This window comes from Mauremys reevesii, linkage group 1 (genome assembly GCF_016161935.1).
Source record: "Mauremys reevesii isolate NIE-2019 linkage group 1, ASM1616193v1, whole genome shotgun sequence".
Lineage (NCBI taxonomy): Eukaryota > Metazoa > Chordata > Testudines > Geoemydidae > Mauremys > Mauremys reevesii.
The window spans coordinates 2239988-2256033 of NC_052623.1; the positions used below are offsets into that span (position 1 = coordinate 2239988).

The 16046-nt window shown below is 47.3% G+C and overlaps 1 protein-coding gene and 1 pseudogene across 1 annotated transcript; one reads left to right on the plus strand and one right to left on the minus strand.

Moving 5' to 3' along the window:
* Positions 1 to 5439: 5439 nt before the first annotated feature.
* LOC120395956 (olfactory receptor 52N2-like) lies at positions 5440 to 6342 on the minus strand. Its single transcript, XM_039520793.1, has one exon. The coding sequence runs from the start codon at positions 6340 to 6342 to the stop codon at positions 5440 to 5442; it is 903 nt and encodes a 300-aa protein (XP_039376727.1).
* A 4832-nt stretch (positions 6343 to 11174) lies between these two features.
* LOC120396699 lies at positions 11175 to 12120 on the plus strand (annotated as a pseudogene).
* The last annotated feature ends 3926 nt before the right edge of the window (positions 12121 to 16046 follow it).

Here is a 16046-nt window from a genome sequence, read left to right on the forward strand (position 1 = left end):
ATTGAGGATAGTTCTCTGAAAACATGTGAGCAATGTACAGTGGCAATCAAAAAGCTGTGAAAATGTTCAGAATCATTAGGAAGGGGATAGATAATACGACAGAAAATATCATACTGCCTCTACAAATCCAATGTACAACCACAGCTTGAATACTGTGTGCGTATCTGGTCCCCCCACTTCAAAAAAAGATACATTGGATTTGGAAAAGGTACAGAAAAGGGTAACAGAGATGATTAGGGGTATGGAACAGCTTCCATATGAGGAGAGATTAAAAAGACTGAGTCTGTCTCTGCAGTTTGGAACAGGACTAAGTAAGAGGGAATATGATAGAAATTCTGTAAAATCATAAATGGTGTGGAAAAATTAGATAAGGAAAAAGTAAATACTTTACTCCTTCACATAACACAAAAACTAGGGTCACCCAATGAAATTAATAGGCAGCAGATTTAAAACAAACAAAATAAAGTATTTCTTCACAGTCGCCCTGCGGAATTCTTTGCCAAGTGATGTTGTAAAGGCCAAAACTATAACAGGGGTCCAATAATAACTATATAAGTTCATGGACAATAGGTCCATTAATGGCTATTAGCCATGATGCGCAGGGATCCAGCACCATGTTCTGAGTGTCCCTAGCCTCTGTTTTCCAAAAGCTGGGAGGGGGTGAATCACGTGATGATTTCCTGTTCTGTTCATTCCTTCTGAAACATCTGCTATTGGCCACTGTCGGAAGACCGGATACTGGGCTAGATGGACCAATGATCATACCCGCTATGGCCGTTCTGATGTTCTTACATAGACCCCACATTGCAGCCCAGTGGGCTAGCATGCTTTATTGTATTCACTGCTTTGCATTATATTCAGCAGCTTTGATAACTGAAGGGAGGGGGGGGGGACGTAGCTCCCTTTTATGGACATCCAGCCAGCCAGTAGCTATAAAATCCCTCTCAGTAGTTGTTCTGTACTTGCTTTACCAGTAAAGGGTTACAAGTCTCACTGCTGTGCATAGGAACAAGGAAGTGAGTGGGCACCTGGCCAAAAGAGCCAATGGGAAGGCTAGAACTTTTTACAATTGAAATGAGACTCCCCTTTTGTCTGTCTGTTGTTGTTCTCGGAGAGAGGCAGATAGGGCTGCAGTTATACTGTAAGAAGCTTTGGGCCAGGTATAAAAAATCATCTGTATCATACCTGGAAACTCCTCATCTGAAACCCCAGATATGTAAGTAGATCAGGAAATGTCTAGGAAGACGCGATCGGATTTCTATGCTTTTATTTCTTTATGGTTTGTGGACACCTCTGTGCTAACTCCAAATGCTTTTGTTTTGCTTGTATCCTTTAAGCTGGACCTCAAGAACATTATTCTTGATGCTTAATCCTTGTAAGTGCTTTTTTATTAATTTAGCAATAGCCTGAGTTTTCAGATATAATTACTTTCTTTTTGTTTTTAATACAATTTACCTGTTTTAAGAACAGGATTGGACTTTTGTGTCCTAAGAGGTTTGTGAACATGTTGTTTAATTAGCTGGTGGCAACAGCTGATTTCCTTTGATTTTCTTTCTCAGCTCTTCCCTGGGGGAGTGGGGCGGTGAAAGGACTTGAGGGTACCTCACAGTGCAGAATTCCCAAGTGCGCCTTCCTGGGTTCTCAGAGGGGTTTTGCACTTGGGTGGTGGCAGCATCTACCCATCCAATGTCAGGAAAATCTGTAACCTTGGGAGCTTAATACAAGGATGTGACGGGTTGGATCATGGAACCCTCCCCCTTTGGAGTTGCCAAGACTACCTCTGCCTCTGCTTTCCCTGCCAGCTCGGGGCCCCAGCACCCTGCCTTGCTGAGCCAGACACACCCGCCTGCTCCAGCACAGACCCAGGGTGTTTTAATACCTGGGAGAAGCAAATAACTGCATCTCTCTCTATCAGTGTCATAGAGGGCGAACAATTTATGAGTTTACCTTGTATAAGATTTATACAGGGTACAACGGATTTATTTGGGTTTAGACCCCATTGTGAGTTGGAAATCTGAGTGTTAAAGACAGGAACACTTCTGTGAGCTGCTGTCAGGTAATCCTGCAGCTTTGGGGCGAGTAATTCAGACCCTGGGTCTGTGTTGGAGCAGACGGGCATGTCTGGCTCAGCAAGACAAGGTGCTGGGGCAGAAGTAGTCTTGGCACATCGGGTGGCAGTTCCCATTGGGGGTTCTGTGATCCAACCCGTCGCACAGGGAAATAATTTTTAGACTCCTTGTGGGCCCCCACCTTCTGCACTCGAAGTGCCAGCGTGGGGATTCAGCCTTGACAGCAGTAATGCATAGAATCATAGAATCATAGAATCTCAGGTTTGGAAGGGACCTCAGGAGGTCATCTAGTCCAACCCCCTGCTCAAAGCAGGACCAAACCCAACTAAATCATCCATGCAAGAAACGGACAAACCCGTATCCTGTAAGGCATTAGTTTCAGCTAATTAGCATACAGCTTGAAGCCTACAAACTTTAAACTGATAAACTTTGCACAGATACACGGCCCCGCAGAAAATCTCAACTATCTGGGGAGCTGAAAATAGAGTTTAAGGTGAAGTTTGGACCACGGGTACATGATTCAACCACAGAAGTATCCTGGAAATGAACTGACATACATAACAGGTATATGAGATACATCTCAGGCTAGCCTGCTTGCTTGCTGATATATCTTTTCGTATAAGTTTCTTATGGGTTTGATTCTTTGTTTCATTATTATAGGTTTATAGGTCTATTTTAGAGTATATTTTGGCTGTAACACAAGGGACCTGCAGTGTGGTGAGCTAAGGCAAAGTTAGGGTACATATGTTTCGGACCTTTCACCAAGATAGATAATGATGAGCTAAAGCATAAGGTCCATATATGGCTGTGACCTTTAAAATAGAGGATGCTTTGAAGTAGGCTGGCAGTAGGATGGGCTTTCCTAAATCCATACCCTTTTAAACTTAACAGGTACACTACAACTTGGAACTTAGAAAGAACTGAAAAAACCGCTTAGGACAAAAATAACAAATGCAATAGCAAACCACAAAACGGCCATGGTAACAAACTGACATCTGCGATAATAAGTTAAAATCATTAATATACTAACCTTTAGGAAAAAGACACCCCAACATTAGTAAGATGAGGAAATACAAACACAGAAAAAGAAAAAAATTCCCAACTGAATATGCATCAAACAGAATCACATCAGCGTAACATATTGTAAAAGGGGCATTACAGCCTAGGCCGGTAGGAGAAGGAGATGTTGTCCGTAGGAGGTATCAGAACGATAGCCACTGGCCATGATGGGGAAGCTGATGGTAATGAGGAAGGTGATGGCCAACATTTCAGGTTGTTGTACAGGAGAAGGTGTGAGTATATGGATGTGCAGATGTACATTCTGTAGTGTCTCTATCTACCTTACTGAGCCGGGGTGTTTGTGACTGTGCTAAATGTATTAATAAAGAATATTTGTAAAAAATAAAGAATTCCTATAGCTTGAGTGTTGCAACTGCGCACAACTGGGTTCTTGACAATATAATAATTTGAATAATACCGGGCCTGATCTTGGGGCAAGAATCTGTCAATCCTCAAAATGATATTTGGGGACTCTTAAATAATCAATATTATTAATATATAATCCAGAGATCAGGCAACAAGATGTATCTGCCCCTTGCTGTAACCAACTTGTCCCCACTCTCCTCCCAGAGCTGAGAGAGAACCCAGGAGTCCTGATAGGGTCACTATCTCCACAAAAAAAAACAGGAGTACTTGTGGCACCTTAAAGACTAACAAATTTATTTAAGCATGAGCTTTCGTGAGCTAAAGCTCACTTCTTCGGATGCATAGAATGGAACACACAGACAGGAGATATTTATACATACAGAGAACATGAAAAGGTGGAAGTATGCATACCAACAGGCAGAGTCTAATCAATTGAGATGAGCTATCGTTAGCAGGAGGAAAAAAACTTTTAGAAGTGATAATTAAGATGGCCCATAGAAGGTGTGAGGAGAACTTAACATAGGGAAATAGATTCAATTGGTGTAATGACCCAACCATTCCCAGTCTTTGTTTAAACCACAGTTAATTGAATAGATTCAATTGGTATAATGACCCAACCATTCCCAGTCTTTGTTTAAACCACAGTTAATTGTATCTAGTTTGCATATTAATTCAAGTTCAGCAGTCTCTCTTTGGAGTCTGTTTTTGAAGTTTTTTTGTTGCAAAATTGCCACCTTCAAGTCTGTCACTGAGTGGTTAGAAAGGTCGAAGTGTTCTCCCACTGGTTTTTGAATGTTATGATTCCTGATGTCAGATTTGTGTCCATTTATTCTTTTGCGTAGAGACTGTCCGGTTTGGCCAATGTACATGGCAGAGGGGCATTGCTGGCACATGATGGCATATATCACGTTGGTAGATGTGCAGGTGTACGAGCCCCTGATGGTGTGTCTGATGTGATTAGGTCCTGTGATGGTGTCACTTGAATGGATATGTGGACAGAGCTGGCATCGGGCTTTATTGCAAGGATAGGTTCCTGGGTTAGTGTTCCATTCTATGCATCCGAAGAAGTGAGCTTTATTGCAAGGATAGGTTCCTGGGTTAGTGTTCCATTCTATGCATCCGAAGAAGTGAGCTTTAGCTCACGAAAGCTCATGCTTAAATAAATTTGTTAGTCTTTAAGGTGCCACAAGTACTCCTGTTTTTTTTGCGGATACAGACTAACACGGCTGCTACTCTGAAACCTATCTCCACAAAGTAACTAAAGAAGTAAGAACTTACATTAACATTTTAAAGCTAACCAATGTCCCTTAAGTGATTTGCCACAGGATGTGAGAACAACTTAGTACTAGAGCTGAGTGAGTGTAATGTTTATTTTATTTTATTTCTTTGATACAGGAGTTATACACAGTGCTCCTGTCAGCTGATTGCTAAGTTGTCTGCCAAAAAACTAGAGTTTTCAAGGGTCTAAGTAGCCCCTGGAATCACGGTTAAAGTTGCCACCCCCACCAAAATCTGAAATGGTTCCTTTGTAGCTGGGGTGGGGGAGGGAGGTGGAAATGATCCAGCGAGTGACAGGGGGAGGGGAATAGAGGAGCAAGTGATAAGCGTGGGGCCTTGGGGCGAAGAGGCAGAGCAGGGGCAGAGCCTTGGGGGAAGAGGTGGAGCAAGGGGTGGGTTTTCAGGGTGTCCAGTTACCAGCAATTAGAAAGGAGGCAACCCAGTGAATTATAAATGGGCTGATTCCCCAGTCTGTCATGCTGACACAGCACAGTAATATCAGGAAAGGGTTTACTGTCTCTCTGACTATTCAACAAGTGTGTCAGGAAGAGGGCCCAGCATCATGTCCCTTGTGAGCTCTGCACAGAGCTCAATCTGAGAGCCAGAGCACCAGGAGAAAGGTTTAAGTCCCTTTATGAGTAAAGAGCCGGAGCAGCCTGTCCCGGATCTATTTGGTGCTCACACCATAGATGATGGGGTTTAACATGGGGGGCAACAGGAGGTACACGTTGGCCATGAGAATGTGGAAATGCAGGGGCACATTTTGGCCAAACCGGTGTGTGAAGAAGGAGAAGAGACCTGGGATGTAAGAGGCTAAGATGACACAGAGGTGGGAGCTGCAGGTCCCAAAAGTCTTGAGCCGGGCGTCCTTTGTGGGGAGGCTGAAGATGGCCCTGAGGATCTGGATATAGGACACAGTGATAGAAAACACATCCAGACCCATCACCAAGAATGCCACAGAGAGTCCATAGTAACTACTGACACTGATGTCGGCGCAGGCCAGCTTCACCACTGCTATGTGCTCACAGTACGAGTGCGGGATGATGTTTGTTCTACAATATGGCCACCGCCTCGCCAGCAAGGGATGGGGCATTACGAGCATGCCACCATGCAGCACCACGGCTAGACCGATCTTGGCCACCACGGGGTTCGACAGGATGGTGGAATGTCTCAGGGGATGGCAGATGGCCACGTAGCGATTCAAAACCATGGCCACGAAGATCCCAGACCCCATCACTGAGAAGCAGTGAATGAAGTACATCTGTATGAGGCAGGCACTGAAATCAATCTCCCTGTAATTGAACCAGAAGATGCTCAACGTTTTGGGCTCGATGGATGTAGAAAGGACCAGGTCGGTGACAGCCAGCATGCAGAGGAAATAGTACATTGGCCCATGGAGCTTTGGCTCCATCTTCACGATGAACAGGATGGTGAAGTTCCCCAAGATGGCTATAGTGTATATGGTGCAGAAGGGGATGGAGATCCAGACATGGGCCATCTCCAGGCCAGGAATGCCCAGCAGGATGAAGATGGAGGGGTACTTGAAGTCAGTGGTGTTGGAATCTGACATGGAGTAGGGGAGAAGGTGTCCAACTCTGAGGCAGAACGGTGTCTCCTGCATGTACCGTATGTTCCCCTGACTTCCTGTATGTGCCCAGGCTCTAGGGTGATGATCGAAGTACAAATGCCTGGATGGAGAGACAATGTTAATGTGAGACACTATATGCACAACTGGAGGTTGTTCTCATGGGTAAAGCAGTTTTGTCACCTTCACACACTGAAAAATGACACTTTCATTATTCAGAGAAATGAAATATGAGAAATTGACCCTACTAATGCCATTTCCCTATTTTATGGTACTCCTTGCAATAATAATTCCTACACATCTGGGACTGTTTAGTTTAGAGAAGAGAGAAAGAATGGGGTATATGATAGAGGAGAACAAAATAAAAGAATGGAACTGATTACATTGAAATGGAGAAAGAGAAAACAGTTCCCAACCAGTACTATCTGTAGACCCTTACTGCTTCAAAAGGTCTAACTCCCCAAAGCTGAGGCAAATTATCAGCAAAACTGACTGGGAGGAATATTAGAGAGAAAAATGGGAATGAAAATTGGGAATTTTTCAAGAAGAGTTTATTAGATAGCTAAAAATCCATGATTCCACCATCAAGAAAGTGGACAGCTTTACCTAAAAGCCCAGTTCTGTGGCAAAGGGAAAGCCACAGTTTTTTGGGGGTGGGGGGAAACTGTATATAAAAATGGGGAAAAGGGAATATAGAAAGCAAGCAATATGAATTGGAAGTTATGAAAATTGATAAAGGATATTAAAGACATAAGAACGGCTGTACCAGGTCAGAGCAAAGGTCCATCTAGCCCAGTATCTGTCTACCGACAGTGGCCAATGCCAGGTGCCCCTGAGGGAGTGAACCTAACAGGCAATGATCAAGTGATCTCTCTCCTGCCATCCATCTCCATCCTCTGACGAACAGAGGCTAGGGACACCATTCTTACCCATCCTAGCTAATAGCCATTCATGGACTTAGCCACCATGAATTTATCCATTTCCCTTTTAAACATTGTTATAGTCCTAGCCTTCACAACCTCCTCAGGTAAGGAGTTCCACAAGTTGACTGTGCGCTGCGTGAAGAAGAACTTCCTTTTATTTGTTTTAAACCTGCTGCCTATTAATTCCATTTGGTGACCCCTAGTTCTTGTATTATGGGAATAAGTAAATAACTTTTCCTTAGCCACTTTCACAACATCACTCATGATTTTATATACCTCTATCATGTCCCCCCTTAGTCTTCTCTTTTCCAAGCAGAAGAGTCCTAGCCTCTTTAATCTTTCCTCCTATGGGACCCTCTCCAAACCCCTAATCATTTTAGTTGCCTTTTTCTGAACCTTTTCTAGTGCTAGAATATCTTTTTTGAGGTGAGGAGACCACATCTGTACCACAGTATTCGAGATGTGGGCGTACCATGGATTTATATAAGGGCAATAATATATTCTCAGTCTTATTTTCTATCCCCTTTTTAATGATTCCTAACATCATGTTTGCTTTTTTGTCCGCTTCTGCACACTGCGTGGACATCTTCAGAGAACTATCCACGATGATTCCAAGATCTTTTTCCTGACTCGTTGTAGCTAAATTAGCCCCCATCATGTTGTATGTATAGTTGGGGTTATTTTTTCCAATGTGCATTACTTTACATTTATCCACATTAAATTTCATTTGCCATTTTGTTGCCCAATCACTTAGTTTTGTGAGATCTTTTTGAAGTTCTTCACAATCTGCTTTGGTCTTAACTATCTTGAGTAGTTTAGTATCATCTGAAAACTTTGCCAGCTCACTGTTTACCCCTTTCTCCAGATCATTTATGAATAAATTGAATAGGATTGGTCCTAGGACTGACCCTTGGGGAACACCACTAGTTACCCCACTCCATTCTGAGAATTTACCATTAATTCCTACCCTTTGTTCCCTGTCCTTTAACCAGTTCTCAGTCCATGAAAGGACCTTCCCTTTTATCCCATGACAGCTTAATTTACGTAAGAGCCTTTGGTGAGGGACCTTGTCAAAGGCTTTCTGGAAATCTAAGTGCACTATGTCCACTGGATCCCCCTTGTCCACATGTTTGTTGACCCCTTCAGAGAACTCTAATAGATTAGTAAGACACGATTTCCCTTTACAGAAACCATGTTGACTTTTGCTCAACAGTTTATATTTTTCTGTGTGTCTGACAATTTTATTCTTAACTATTGTTTCAACTATTTTGCCTGGTTGCCGACGTTAGACTTACAGGTCTGTAACTGACGGGATCACCCCTAGAGCCCTTTTTAAATATTGGCTTTACATTAGCTAACTTCCAGTCATTGGGTACCGAAGCCGATTTAAAGGACAGGTTACAAACCTTAGTTAATAGTTCGGCAACTTCACATTTGAGTTCTTTCAGAACTCTTGGGTGAATGCCATCTGGTCCCGGTGACTTGTTAATGTTGAGTTTATCAATTAATTCCAAAACCTCCTCTAGTGACACTTCAATCTGTGACAGTTCCTCAGATTTGTCACCTACAAAAGCCAGCTCAGGTTTAGGAATCTCCCTAACATCCTCAGCCGTGAAGACTGAAACAAAGAATCCATTTAGTTTCTCCGCAATGACTTTATCGTCTTTAAGCGCTCCTTTTGTATTTCGATCATCAAGGGGCCCCACTGGTTGTTTAGCAGGCTTCCTGCTTCTGATGTACTTAAAAACATTTTGTTATTACTGTTACATGGTTGTTAAGCCACAGTGGCTCTTTTTTATTTCTTTTATGGTGTTTCTTAATTTGGGGTATACATTGAAGTTGGGCCTCTTTTATGGTGTCTTTAAAAAGCGCCCATGCAGCTTGCAGGGATTTCACTTTAGTCAGTGTACCTTTTAACTTCTGTTTAACTAACCCCCTCATTTTTGCATAGTTCCCCCTTTGGAAATTAAATGCCACAGTGTTGGGCTGTTGAGATGTTCTTCCCACCACAGGGATGTTGAATGCTATTGTATTATGGTCTCTATTTCCAAGCGGTCCTGCTATAGTTACCTCTTGGACCAGCTCCTGCGCGCCACTCAGGATTACATCTAGAGTTGCCTCTCCCCTTGTGGGTTCCTGTATCAGCTGCTCCATGAAGCAGTCATTTAAAGTATCGAGAAATTTTATCTCTGCATTTCGTCCTGAAGTGAAATGTTCCCAGTCAATATGGGGATAATTGAAATCCCCGACTATTATTGGGTTCTTAATTTTGATAGCCTCTCTAATTTCCCTTAGCATTTCATCATCACTATTACTGTCTTGGTCAGGTGGTCGATAATAGATCCCTGATGTTATATTTTTATTATAGCATGAAATTTCTATCCATAGAGATTCTATGGAACATGTGGATTCGCTTAAGATTTTTACTTCATCTGAATCTACATTTTCTTTTCAGGGCTGCCCAGAGGATTCTGGGGGCCTGGGGTCTTCGGTGGTGGGGGGCCCCCTCTTCGGCAGTAATTCGGCGGTGGGGGGTCCTTCCGCTCTGGGACCCACCGCCAAAGTGCCCCAAAGACCCGCGGCGGGGCCCCCCGCCGCCGAATTACTGCCAAAGCGGGACCCACCGCTGAAGTGCAGCCCAGTCTTCGGCGGTAATTCGGTGGCAGGGGGTCCCCGCCGCGGGTGTTCGGGGCCCTTCGGTGGCGGGTCCCAGTATGGAAGGAACCCCCCACCGCCGAATTACCGCCGAAGACCAGGCTACATTTTGGTGGCGGGTCCCGCTTCGGCGGTAATTCGTCAGCGAGGGGTCCTTCTGCCCCGGAGCGGAAGGACCCCCCCCGCCACCGAAGACCCAGAGAGGAAGAAGCTCTGGGGACCCAGGCCCTGTGAGAGTTTTCCGGGGCCTCCGGAGCGAGTGAAGGACTCCGCTCCAGGGGCCCCAAAAAACTCTCCTGGGGGCCCCTGTGGGGTCCGGGGCCTGGGGAAAATTGCCCCACTTGCCCCCCCTGTCTCTGGGCTGCCCTGTTTCTTTCACATATAGTGCCACTCCCACCCCTGCACGTCCTGTTCTGTCCTTCCGATATATTTTGTACCCTGGAATGATTGTGTCCCATTGATTGCTCTCAGTCCACCAGGTTTCTGTGATGCCTATTATATCTATATCCTCCTTTATCACAAGGCACTCTAGTTCACCCATCTTATTATTTAGACTTCTAGCATTTGTGTAAAAGCACTTTAAAAACTTGTCCCTGTTTATATGTCTGCCCTTTTCTGATGTGCCAGATTCTTTTTTATGTGACTGTTTATCATCTGACCCGGCCCTTACATTATCCTCTTCCGTCCTCTGCTCCTGACTATAACCTGGAGATTTTCTATCAATAGACTCTCTCCTAAGAGAAGTCTGTGTCCAATCCACAGGCTCCTCTGAAGCTCCTCTACAGAAATCTACGTTCCATCTGCTGTATCCTTTTTAGAGACTGGGTGATCAAAACTGAGTGCGTTTCCAGAGCAGGTTGATCTCTCCCCATTCCTTAGGCATCTGAACGTTTTCTTTGTTTTGGCCACTACTGTGAATGAGCAGGTGTGTCCATGGAACAGCTGTCGATGACTCCCAGGTCTTTTCCCTCAGGTGGTTCCACTTGGAATGTTTCCCCTTGATACATGGATTGGCAAAGCTTTGGGGGGAACGGGGGCTTGGGGTTTTTTTACTCTTTTAGATTTGGAAAATGAAAATGTGTGTGAAGAGGAACCAGTCTGCTTCACCCATAAGAACAGCCTCTAGTAGTGCGTGTAGTGGCTCATATTAACATTGTCTCTCCATCCAGGCTGTTGTACTGCAACCATAACCCTGGGCCCTGGGAATGCCTCAGAGTTGGACACCTTCTCCCCTACTCCATGTCAGATTCCAACAAAACCGACTTCACCAACCCCTCCACCTTCATCCTGCTGGGCATTCCTGGCCTGGAGGCTGCCCATGTCTGGATCTCCATCCCCTTCTGCACCATGTACATCATAGCCGTCTTGGGGAACTTCACTATCCTTTTCATCGTGAAGATGGAGCTGAGCCTCCATGGGCCCATGTACTATTTCCTCTGCATGCTGGCCATCACCGACCTGGTCCTGTCCATGGCCACCGTGCCCAAAATGCTGAGTAACTTCTGGTTCAATTCCAGGGAGATCGATTTCAGTGCCTACCTCACCCAGATGTACTTCATTGGGTGCTTCTTAGTGATGGAGTCTGGGATCTTCATGGCCATGGCTTTGGATCGCTACGTGGCCATCTGCCATCCCCTGAGACATTCCACCATCCTGGCAAACCCAGTGGTTGCCAAAATTGGCCTGGCCATGGTGCTGCGTGGCAGCATGCTCATACTGCCCTATCCCTTACTGGCGAGGCAGTGGCCATATTGCAGAACCAACATCATCCCCCACACAATGTGAGCACATTGCCGTGGTGAAGCTGGCCTGCGCTGACATCCGCGTCAGTAGTTACTATGGCCTCTTTATGGTATTCTGTGTGAGGGGTCTGGATATGATTTTTATTGCCTTGTCCTATATCCAGATCCTCAGGGCCATCTACAGCCTCCCCACAAAGGACGCCCGGCTCAAGGCTTTGGGGACCTGCAGCTCCCACCTCTGTGCCATTTTAGCCTTTTACATCCCAGTTATCTTCTCCTCCCTCACACACCGGTTTGGCCACAATGTGCCCCTGCATTTCCACATTCTCATGGCCAACATGTACCTCCTGGTGCCCCCCATGCTGCACCCCATCATCTACGGGGTGAGGACCAAACAGATCCGGGACAGGCTGTTCCAGCTCTTTACTCATAAAGGGACCTAAAGTTTTCTCCTGGTGCTCTGGCTCTCAGACCGAGCTCCGTGCAGAGCTGGCTGGTAACATGGTGCTGGGCCACCTTCCCTCAATCACTGACCAGGCAGCCAGAGAGACATTAGACCCTTTCCTGACCTTACTGTGCTGTGTCAGTGTGGGAAACTGGGGAATCGGTCAGTGTAGAACTCACTGGTTTGCCACCCTTCTAGTTACTGATAACTGGACCTCTGAGAATATAAGAACATAAGAACGGCCATACTGGGCCGGACCAAGGATCCATCTAGCCCAGTGTCCTGTCTGCCAGCAGTGGCCAGTGCCAAGTGCCTCAGAGGGAATGAACAGAACAGGAAATCAAGTGATCTATTCCCTGTCACCCATTTCCAGCTGCTGGCAAACACACACCATCCCTTTCCATCTTGGCCATTGATGGGCCTTCACAACATCCTCAGGCAAGGAGTTCCACAGGCTGGCTGTGTATTGTGCGAAGAAATACTTCCTTTTGTTTGTTTTAAACTGTTGCCTATTAATGTCATTTGGTGACCCCTAGTTCTTGTGTTATGAGAAGGAGTAAATGCCACTTCCTTATTTACTTTCTCCACACCAGCCATGATTTTATAGACCTCTGTCATATCCCCCCGTAGTCGTCTCTTTTCCAAGCTGAAAAGTCCCAGTCTTATTAATCTCTCCTCATAAGGAAGCCGTTCCAGACCCCTAATCATTTTTATTACTCCCTTTTGCACCTTTTCCAATTCTAATATATCTTTCAGCCACTTCTGCACCTATTCCCCCGAGGCACAGCCCCTGCTCCACCTCTTGCCTCTGTGCCCCACTCCCCTCTCCGCCTCTTGCCCCAAGTCCCCATCACTGCTGCTCGCTCTTTTTCCCCCTCCCCATCACTCGCTGGATCACCTCCCCCTCCATCTGCTCCGGGGCTGTGACGGGAGCTGCTGCAGCCTGACAAGGAGCCTGCAGTGAGGGCAGCGAGGATGCAGTGCTGGGGCTGACAGGCCAGTCGGGATCGGAGAGGGAAGCTGGGAAGTTGTAGAAAAGCAGATGAGGGTTGGGAGCAGGGCTGTGTGGCAAGCGGGTGAGATTGTGCACCGTGCTGATTTGTGGGACCTGGAGCTCAGCTACAGAGTCCTGAGGGCAGAGACCCTTGTGTGGTTTATTTCTTTAGCTTTCAGCTCCCCTTTGTTCCTCCTGGCGGGGGGCCTGTAGCAGGTAGAGTCCTGCAGTGGGGATGGACTGGGAGCCCTTTGCCCTGAGCCAGGCCTCGGGGACAGGGCCAGGGATCAGCTTTGGTGCTAGGTGGACAGCAGCTGAGAGATGTGGAAGGAACAGCCCCTGTGTTATCTGGGAAGGCAGGATGCTGGGCAGGGGCCGGGGTGGCTTCGATAGCTCACAGGGCACCTGCCATTAGCCGGCTATTTCCATACGTACACGGCACCTTATCTGGAGCTACAGGGCCCCATTGCCCAGAGGCTGAAGCTGGATGGTGAAGCTGAGTCTAACAGATGCTCTGTGTGACGCTCTTGATCACTAGATATAGAAGCTCTGTAGTTAGGCTGCTAGGCAGCGTTATCCCCCATGTCATGGGGATGGACTGAGCCATGCAGAGGTAAAGTGATTTACCCAAGGCCACACAATGAGTTGGTGGCAGAGCTGAGAATAGAAACTGGGAGTCCCGACACTGCAACCCCCCCTCCATCCAGCACCACTGCTCTGGCTACGAACAGGCATTGCTCCCCTGGGTTGTATTAGACAAATTGAGGCTATTTGTGTCTTGTGATCAGTGGAGTTGCAGCTCTTCGACAAGAGGACTTTATCAAAGAAACAGCTAAAAACTCTGGCCACAAAACAGGTTTCCACACAGCTCAGTTTTCAGCCTTGTCTTGCTTGTTTACCAGGAACGACACACTACCTGGAACTCTGCACAGCACATAGAGCCCAGTGATGTGCTGCAAGGAACCACATCAGTGCAGTGTGCGGCTCAGCAGCCCTGATTAGGGCCCTTTGGTAGCAGAACACGAAACCTAATAAATAGGCATCTTCCCTCCCAGCTCACTGGTCTCTGATGATGCCTTATCTCTAGTTAAATGACTTGGGCCAAATCCTCAAATGGTGCAAGTGGGTGCATGGCCTGAGCACGACTAAGCAAGGGATTGGCAGCGAGGGACTTGTGGGCTGTTCTTTGCTCAAGACACTTCCTTTCATGCTGCCTCAACTCCCTCGTCTGTAGGAGGGGGCTACCTCCTGATAGTCTCTGAAGCACCTGTCAGTGGTGTCCATGTGTCACCGTCCCTCAGTAGGATGCCGCTGAGTATGCCAGATTCAGAACAATCTGCTGAGAAATCGGGCAGATTCACCGCAGACTGGTGGTTGTATGCAAAGCGAGGAACAAAAGTAAACTTCTGTCTCACCGCACTGGTTAACTAGAAGCCAAAAATGCCGTGTCCTGAGGCATCCCAGCCCTTGGCTCACCACCCAGCAACCTTGGCTGTTTCCTCCAAGCGGCCCCAGCTTTGAACAACCTTAACTTGTGTTTGACTAAAGCATCTTCCAGAAAGGCGTCCAGGGCTAGATCCACAAAGGCACTCAGGAAAATATTGAACTTAGGCACCGCTGCCTTTCTCAAACCCAGCGTCAGCACTCGGGTTGCTTTGTGCAGGCTACTGGCGGATCCCTCGGCTCCTACCGGGCCAGGCAGGAGATGAGCTGGGGCACCGACAGTGGGGGCCAGGGAAAGCTCCTGGGGCAGCTCCTGGGAACCCCCCGAGGGCCAGCCGTAGCTGGGGCAGCTCCTGGGGCAGCTCCCGGGGACCCCCTGAGGACCAATCGTACCTGGGGCAGCTCCAGGGGATCCCCCAAGGGCCAGTTGTACCTGCGGCAGCTCCCGGGGGGCCCTGGAGGCCAGTCGTACCTGGGGCAGCTCCTGGGGCAGCTCCCGGGGACCCCCTGAGGGCCAGTTGTACCTGCGGCAGCTCCCGGGGCGCCCTGGGGGCCAGTCGTACCTGGGGCAGCTCCTGGGAACCCCCTGGGGCCTGGCCGTACCTGGGGTATCACGGGGCCAGTCATGGGGACCTCCGGGGCCTGGTCGTCCTGTAAGGATCAGGCCTTTTCCTGTAGCCATATGATAAGGCCTGTAGCCATAGTGTAAGGCCTAAAAGACCTTTGTCTGCAGCCAGATTGAAAGATCAGGTGGACACGGTGCCCCCGTTGGGGTTGGACAGGAGAATTCATTCAGTCTCATTCCAGTGTTTAAAAACCCAGGTGCTCCGCACCGGAGAAATACCCGCAATGAGCCAGATGAGCAGTCAGAGAGTTCAGCTGTGGGAATCCAACACCTCCATTTTTTTAATTTCGGCGTCGGGTACCATTTAGGGTTGCCAGATACTGGGCTGCTCGCTGTCCACAGGGACGTTCTGTTGGTGCTGGTTTTCCTGAGTCTGTTCCCCTGAAGTGACCCCAGTGACTGTGATGCATTAGCAGGTTTCTGAGGGGCACGGAAGTGGAGTCCTGGAGTTCACACCTCACAGCAGCAGGGAGCTCACAAACTCCAGCTGGTTCTGAAAACCTCAGATTCACCTTCAGAGTATGGTGAAGGCTCAGGCTCCCTCTTCCAGCCTTTCCTTTGCATCCCACCCAACGAACAGCCCCTGCCAGAGCTGGAGTCCATTTCCCTCTTGGCGTGACGGAGAGACCGTGATTAGAGTAAGGAAGTCAGGACTCCTGGGTGTAGTAAGAGGAGGCCCTGAGATAGAAACCCTGGGATCAGAGGCCCAGTGTGAGGCCTAAGGCCTGAACTAAAGTAATGGTCAAGACTTTGCTCACATAAAGCAAAGTTAAGCTGTGAGCCAGAGGCAGGCCCTGCTCACAGAAGCTGGCAAGGAAAGGGCTGATGCTGCAAAAAGAGACATACCTAAAAGGTGCTGGAC

What these genes read in the sequence shown, in the direction of transcription:
- LOC120395956 (XM_039520793.1), bottom strand. Translation starts at nt 6,342, where the DNA reads ATGTCAGATTCCAACACCACTGACTTCAAGTACCCCTCCATCTTCATC.